The 7,764-nt window shown below is 49.7% G+C and overlaps 1 protein-coding gene across 2 annotated transcripts; it reads left to right on the top strand.

Moving 5' to 3' along the window:
- The first annotated feature begins 4,003 nt into the window (after positions 1–4,003).
- On the top strand, positions 4,004–5,571 carry EMC4 (ER membrane protein complex subunit 4). 2 transcript variants are annotated; one of them, XM_075020236.1, is made up of 5 exons: positions 4,004–4,106; positions 4,213–4,312; positions 4,479–4,632; positions 5,207–5,367; positions 5,493–5,571. In XM_075020236.1, exons 1-5 carry the CDS (start codon positions 4,030–4,032, stop codon positions 5,526–5,528), a joined length of 528 nt encoding a protein of 175 aa, XP_074876337.1. In that variant the 5' UTR covers positions 4,004–4,029; the 3' UTR covers positions 5,529–5,571. The 2 variants fall into 2 exon arrangements, with proteins under 2 accessions (XP_074876337.1, XP_074876338.1); XM_075020237.1 differs by lacking the exon at positions 4,213–4,312 and having other exon boundaries at positions 4,010–4,106.
- Positions 5,572–7,764: the final 2,193 nt, after the last annotated feature.

The following is a 7,764-nucleotide window of genomic DNA, read 5'->3' as shown; positions in this document are numbered from 1 at the left end:
CTTCCTGGCCCTATTCTTTATTTCCCCTCTCTCTCTCCTTTAGATCATCAATGTTTTTGGTATTTCTCAGTCTCTCTGTCCCAACTCACTGTCCCCTTTTTTAATTCCTCCTTCTGCCCTGTGGCCCATCATTAATCTTTGTTTTTCTCCACCTCTCTCTCTGGTACCCTCTCCCTTTTTATTAGTTCCTTCACTCTGTCGTGTAGCACACTGCTATTTCCCCCCCGCCCCTGCCTCTCTCCCTCTGTGTCTCCCTTTCCCTATTTTTCAATCCCCCCTCTCTGCCCTATAGCCGATCGCTGTTGTAGTGGGTTTGTGTGGCAAGGTTTTGCTAGCTGGGGTGGGGGAGTGGGCAGTTTTGTTCAAAATGGAAAGTGAGTGTCTGGATATGCACTAACAACGATATCTGAAGTAGCGGAAGCATGAGGCCTATCATCAAAAGTATCCACACAAAAAGCTGAACTAATTGCTCTCACTAGAGCTTTGGACTTGAGTAAAGGGAAACGTGTAAATATTTGGACAGACTCAAAATATGTATTTGGAGTGATACATGCCCATGGGGCCATATGGAAGGAGAGAGGCCTATTGACTACACAAGGAAGAACAATAAAGCATAAAGAAGAGATCTTGAAACTTTTAGAAGGTATCCAAGCTCCTGCTGAAGTAGCTGTAATGTATTGCAAAGCCCACCAGTCTGGATCAACCACTCAAAATCAGGGAAATAAACTAGCTGACTGGGCTGCAAAAAGGGCTGCAGAAAAAGGCACACAAGTGGAAACTTTTGTCATAACTCCGGAATGGAAAAGAGTATTGCCAGATAAACCCCCATATGATAAACAAGACTTGAAATTAATTGAGACCTTAAAAGCAGAAAAACAAGCAGATGGATGGGCGGTTATACCATTGGGCCTAGTGGTAGTTCCCTACTGCCTCATGAATGAATCAATGAGAAAAGAACATTACTCTGTTCATTGGGGAACTAAGAATTTGTTAAAACATTTACAGAAATCGATTATTAGTAAGAACATGGTAGAAAGTGTATGAGCTGTAACTGAAAGATATGAAGTGTGCTGTAAAAATAATCCCAAAACACAGAATAGAATTCCTTTTGGGAAAATAACTGAGGGAAGAGCACCTGGTGAATACTGGCAAATTGACTTTACTGAATTACCCAGGACAAGAGGATTGAAATATTTATTAGTCTTTGTAGACATATATACTGGGTAGCCTGAAGCCTTTCCATGTTGCATTGTAAAAATTTTATTAAAAGAAATAATTCCTAGATTCGGAATACCTTTTGGGATGTCATCAGATAGGGGTCCTCATTTCATAGCAAAAATAACTATGGAATTGGCTAAAATGTTAAATATTACTTGGGACCCACATACACCTTATAGACCTCAAGCTATTGGGAAAGTTGAGAGAATGAATTGTACTCTCAAAACACAAATGAGTAAACTGTGTCGGGAAACTTCAATGGATTTGACACAAGTTTTACCCTTAGCTTTGTTAAGAATTAGAATACAACCTATGGGCAGACAACTTTTGAGCCCCTATGAATTGTTATATGGAAGGCCATATCAGACTCCTGGACTACCAGCAGAGATGAGAATACAAGGAGAAAGTGATGTAGCCAATTATTTAATTGCTTTGGGAAAAACTCTGCAAGAATTAAACATGTATGTGGAGTTGAATAAATCTCTGAATCTTGATTCACCAGTTCATCCGTTTCAATCTGGAGATTGGGTTTATCTCAAGCCCCCAAGAAATAAAAATTAAAAAAGAAAAAAACCCTAAGAAGTCAAAAACCAACCCTAAATAAAAAAAAAATAATAATAAAAAAAGAAATAAAAATAATGCCCCCCAAGAACTAAAACATATGCCAAAAAAAAAAAGTCTTCCCAAGAAAAAAACACCGCAGGAAGAAAAAAGAAAAAAAAGCAACCCCAAGAGATCAAAGTAATCCAAGAAATTAAAAAAAAAAAGAAAAAAGAAAAAAGAAAAAAAAAATTAATAAACACCCCAAGAAATCAAAGCAACTCCCTGTCATGAATGGGCAATTTAGATCGCTTAATGAACCATTGTAAGAGGTATTAGCAAAAGTGGTTTTATTGAAATATGATGTTGTAAAACTGTGACTTAACAAAGTTCACTGGCAAGGTTCGCTGTATTACTGCACTGCACAATCATTTGAACAATGATTCAAAACTACCAAGGCAGAGTCAAAGTTACCAATACAAAAATCAAAGTTAACAAGACAAAACCAAAGTTAACACGACATAAATCATAGTTACCATAATACAAAGTTATGCACGATATCAGCCACTTACCAAAGATCTGCCGTTGGTGAAAGGTCTCTCTGCCTCAAGGAGCAACCTTGACAAGGTGTCCCACCTCAAGGGGAGATCACCGCCATGCAGCCAGGCTGCTTAGCTGGGAGAGCTCAGAGAAGGCTTGGTTCAGGCTGTCACATTTATGGAATAAAGTGTTTGGCTTGTAGTCAAATTACATGCAATGGGAAAGGTATGCATGCGATTCCTTGTACTCATAACTTTTGTTCTTTGGTAAATGAGTCTTGGAAAAGCCACCTGCTGTTCATGTGTTCATCGCATGATCGGCGTTCCATGCTCACTGCATCGCTCTGCTCCTTTGTTGGTTTTCAGAGAACAGACTGGAACTAGGGAAATTCTTTGCCCATTTATGGCTCAGGCCTTTACCTCCTTTGGAACCTGTAACAAACTACCACTAGTTTGGCTAAGGAATTGAGTGCATCTGTCACACTCCCCAAGAAATAAATTAAAAAAAAAAAACAAAACCAAAACAAAAAACCCCCAAGAAATCAAAATAAGCCTGATACTGAAAAGCCGGTCAAAGAAACTCTCTAAGACTCATTTTGGAGTTTTAGAAAGCAAGCATTCTTTATTGCAACGCTGGGTGCATGGGGGATAGATAATTCCACCTAGCATGCATACCACAGCTTTAGCACTAACAGGTTACATAGAATAACTAATTGCATATTAATCAGATTAGTATACATATACATAAAAATGATTGCAACTGATTATCTTAGTACTGCCTACATCCGATCATGCGCAATAAAGGATCCGAGTCGAAGGGCTGCTTTTGCAACCACCGACCCATTTGAAGTTCTTGCTGGCTGTCCTTGAAGTCTTTATTCTTGTCCTCGTTCTTTGATCTTGAAGCTTAACGCAGTTTCAATCACACGTGGCCAGTTTCAACATTGTTCTCATCTAGCGTACAGGAACATCTCGTCATAAGCACAAAGAACTGCAAAACTTATGAGTAATTACCTCTACTAGTTAATTGTTTGGCTATACTTTTGTCTATTGTTCCAATCACAGTGTTAGTATAAGATTTCTAATAATTATTTACCAAATCTCACTTTTTACAGTCACCTAGCAGCAAACCAGTTTCCATAGAAGGTACAAAATATTAAACCCATCAAAATAGTTAGACATACCATAGAGAATGTATGGAAATATGCTATCAAGCCCTGCAAGAAGCTAAAAAAACCCCAAAACCAACACCAAGGGAGAACCAAAAAACCACCCCGAAGAAGTAAAAAAACCACAGAACCAAAGAAATAAATTTACACAAAAATCAAAATCACTCCCCCAAAAGATTTAAGAGTAAACCAAACAGAAAATCAACCCCAAGAACTTAAAAGGAAAGAAAACCCCAACACCACCACAGGGATGGGGGGGGGGGGGGGGGGGGGGGGAAGAAGCACCGGCTCCCTGCGGAACCCGCGTCCCTCCACCATAGTTCCGGGGTGGGAAACAGACCGAGGGGGCTGTGGGGGATTGCTGTGAGGAAGAAGGCCGCTATGGGATTGCCATGGGGCTCCTATGGGGTTCCCTATGGGGCCGCTATGGGGCAGGCCGTTGCTATGGCGTTGCTATGGGGCAGGGAGCCCTGCGTGGGGCCCCCCCAGGGGCACGGGCCCTCCTCACGTGACCGCCCTCCTCACGTGACCGCCCTCCTTTTCCGCCTTCGGGCGCTCGGAAGATGGCGGCGGCGGCGGCGGCGGTTCGGGGACGGCGCTTCAAGTGGTCGCTGGAGTTGGCGGCGGCACCGGGCGGGCGGTGAGGCCCCCGGGGGGGGGGGAAATGTGTGTGTGTGTGAGGGGATTTGGGGGGTCCAGGTGTCTCCTCAGCCTCACCGACCCCCTCCTCTTTCTGTCTCCCCCAGGCCCCGCGGAGCCGCCGAGGGCCGCGGGCCGTTGGGGTTCGCCGAGCGGCAGCTGGGGGAGGGCGGCGTCCACGAAAGCGACAAAATCCTCATGGAGAAGGTGGGCTGGGGCGAAGGAGGGACACTCCCCCCTCCCCGGACGCCTGGGTCCAACATGGGAGGGATGGTCGGTGTCCCAGATGCCCGGGTCCCGTACGAGGGTGGTGTCCATCCGTCCGTCCGTCCCCCTCACATCCCGGAATCCTGGGTTCCCTCTTTCCCTGCAGCGCTGCTGGGACGTGGCACTGGCACCACTGAAGCAGATCCCGATGAACCTGTTCATCATGTATATGGCCGGCAACACCATCTCCATCTTCCCTGCCATGATGGTCTGCATGATGGGCTGGCGCCCACTGCAGGCCCTCATGTCCCTCTCCGCCAGTGAGTACAACCCCATGCTACAGCCCCACGTGGGTGACAGCTCCCTGGGTGTCCCACCACGGCCATCCCCTGCTGCGTGACAGTTGCTCTCCATACCTGTGGTGGTCCCCGGCCCTGCATCTCCCCCTGCAACAGTTGTCCCCACGTGTCCCCCAACAGTCATCCCTACAACAGCCCCCGCCATGCATGTCCCCCTGCAACAGGTGCCCTCACGCATCCCCCAGCAGTTGTCCCTACGATAGTCACCCACACATCAATTTCCCCACATGTCCCTGAACAGTTTCCCTCCATGTCAGTTGTTCCCGTGCGTCCGCCAACAGACCCACGCGTTGCTCACCCCTTGTGTACCCCTACAGTTGCCCCTGTGACAGTCGCCCCATGTCAGTCACTCGCGCATGTCCCCCAACAGTCGCCCAACAGCCACCCCCATGCCATCCACCCCGTGCTTCCCCCATCACTCTTTCCCATGACGCTCCCCTGCCACTCCCCACCCATCACTACCCCCGGTCCCCCACGGTGCCAGGTGTGCAGCGTGTGGGTGACAGTGACAAGTCCCCCCCTGTCCCCGCCACAGCACTGAAGGCACTGGAGAGCTCGAGCCGGCGGGCACTGCAGGGGCTGGTGTTTCTGGTGGGCAATGGGCTGGGACTGGCGCTGGCCCTCTACAAGTGCCAGGCCATGGGGCTGCTGCCCACCCGCCCCTCTGACTGGCTGGCCTTCGTCGCCCCCCCTCAGGTGCGCCCTGAAGCTGGGGTTCCCCCTGCCCTGCCCCATCCCCACTGCCCTGGACGCCAGGGTTCCCCCTGGCCTGGACACCAGGGTCCCCTCACTCACCGCCTTTCTCTCTTTTCCCTTGGCAGCGCATGGAATTCACTGGGGGGGGCCTGATCCTGTGACCAGTGTGTCCACCCACCAATAAAGGCAATGGCAGGCTGGTGATGTTATTTTTGCAGGGAGTTCTGAGGGTTTGGGGGGGTCAGCCCAAGGAGGCACCGGGATGGGTCAGAGAGAAAACTGTTTATTGGTAGCATGTGCTGGGAGCACTGGGGCTGGTACTGGTTGTGTTGGGGCCCATACTGGGAGTGCACTGGAGGAGCACTGAAGCGAGTACTGGGAGTGCCCTGGGAGCCTTGGGTGCCACTCATAGAGCACACTGGAGCTACGCTCGGAGCCTTGGGGCCCATACTGGGAGCCTTAGGACCTGTACTAGGAGAACTGGGAGTGTACTGGGAGCCTTGGGGCCTGTAGTGGGCGTGCACTGGAGCTGCATGTGGAGCCTCAGAGCCCATGCTGGGAGCCTTAGGGCTTGTACTGGGAGACTTGGGGGCCACACTGGGAGTGCACTGGAGCTGCGCTCAGAGCCTCAGGGCCCATACTGGGAGCCTTAGGGCTTGTACTGGGAGACTTGGGGGCCACACTGGGAGTGCACTGGAGCTGCGCTCAGAGCCTTAGGGCCCATACTGGGAGCCTTAAGGTACATACTGGGAACACGGAGTCCACTGGGAGCCTTGGGGCCCATACTGGGCTAGCACTCAGAGAGCTGCAGGCCAGGCTGGCACTGTACTGGGAACACTCGGTCCTTACTGGGAACATACTGGGATCTTGGTTTAACTGTAGCTCATGCTGGCATCATAGTGGGAGCACTGGGGTCCATACTGGGATCTGACTCACAGCTGTGGCTCAGGCAGGCATCATACTGAGAGCACTGGGCCCACACTGGGAGTGTTGGTGCCATACTGGGATCCTACTTGAAAAGCTGCGACCCAGACTGGCATGGTACTGGTAACATTGGTGCTATACTGGAAGCACTGGGTCCATACTAGGAGTGTGGCAGCCCATTCCGGGATCATGCCTGAAGACCTGTGGCTTAGGCTGGCATCATACTGGGAGCACTGGTGCTATACTGGGATCATACTCAGAGCTGTGGCCCAGACTGGCATTGTACTGGGAGCACTGGAGCTCGTACTAGAAAGCTGGTCCCATACAGGGATGGTGGTGGGTGAGCCAGGGCAGTGTGTGTGTGGTACTGGGATGTAATTGGCCATACTGGCGCACTCAGGGGCCGGGGGGGGGTGGTCCCTACCGCCTACACCCCCAGCCCCTTCCCCCAGCACCCCCAGGAACTCCAGTTCTGACCCACGTCGAGGGCCTGACCCATACTGCCCTGTAACTGCCCCCAGTTTCCCCCAGCTGCCCCACACCTGCCCCATAACTGCCCCCCAATTTTCCCATCTCCCAACTGCCCCAAAACTGCCCCACACCTGTCCAAATGCCCCCAAACTACCCCCGATTTCCCCCAAGTGCCCCATAAGTGTCCCCCCAGCTGCTCCATAGCTGCCCTCCCTGCCCCATAACCACCCTGAGATTCCACCCACTGCCTCATTTTTGCTTTGTTTTGCCCCATTTTGCCTCAGTTTTCCCTGGGTTTACCCCATTTTTGCCCTGTTTGCCCCAGTTTTGTTCTTTTGCCCCATTTTGCCCATTTTCGCCCCTTTTCCTCCTATTTCTTTTTGGTGTTGGCCCACTTTTTTCTTATTTTCCCCATTTTTGCCTGCTTTTGGCCCATTTGCCCTGTTTTGGACTATTTCCTTCATTCTTGCCCCAACCCCCATAACTCACTGGTTTTGCCCTTGTCACGTTATTTTTGCCTTTTTTTCCCTGACTTTGACCCGTTTTGCCTTCTTTGTGCTCTGTGTCCTCCCTCCTGTTTCCTTATTTTTCCCCAGTTTTCCCCATTTCTCCTCTGTTTCCATGATTTCACTCTTTCTCCCTCTTCCATTTTTTCCTCGTTTTGCTCTATTTCCACCATTTCTCCCCCTTCTCCCCATTCCTGACCTGACCCACTTCCCCACATTTTCCCCCATTTTCCTACAATTTCCCCTCAAGTTTTCTCCTCTCCTGTTTTCCCCTGGGTTTTGCCTGTTTCTGCCCCATATCCCTATTTTACCCTGTTTTTACCGCCATTTCCCTGGTTTTCTACCAACTTTTTGCTAATTTGTGCCCCATTTTTCCCTTTTCCTTTGTTTTTTTTCCCCATTTTCACTCAATTTTGCCCCCCCCTGCCGCCCAGGGCTCCAGCCTGTGTCTCCCAATGACTGCCAGTACAGCCTAGATCCCTGCCTTCCAATTGGG

Source organism: Buteo buteo, chromosome Z (genome assembly GCF_964188355.1).
Source record: "Buteo buteo chromosome Z, bButBut1.hap1.1, whole genome shotgun sequence".
In the NCBI taxonomy this organism is placed as follows: Eukaryota; Metazoa; Chordata; class Aves; order Accipitriformes; family Accipitridae; genus Buteo; species Buteo buteo.
The sequence above is the reverse complement of the archived record's forward strand: the minus strand, read 5'-3'. Positions and strand labels throughout refer to the sequence as shown.

Excerpts from the sequence above, each read along its gene's own strand:
- EMC4 (XM_075020236.1), top strand. The coding sequence starts at position 4,030 with ATGGCGGCGGCGGCGGCGGCGGTTCGGGGACGGCGCTTCAAGTGGTCG. Across the intron at positions 4,107-4,212 it reads GCGGCGGCACCGGGCGGGCG|GCCCCGCGGAGCCGCCGAGG; the intron begins GTGAGGCCCCCG and ends TGTCTCCCCCAG. Across the intron at positions 4,633-5,206 it reads CCTCATGTCCCTCTCCGCCA|CACTGAAGGCACTGGAGAGC; the intron begins GTGAGTACAACC and ends TCCCCGCCACAG.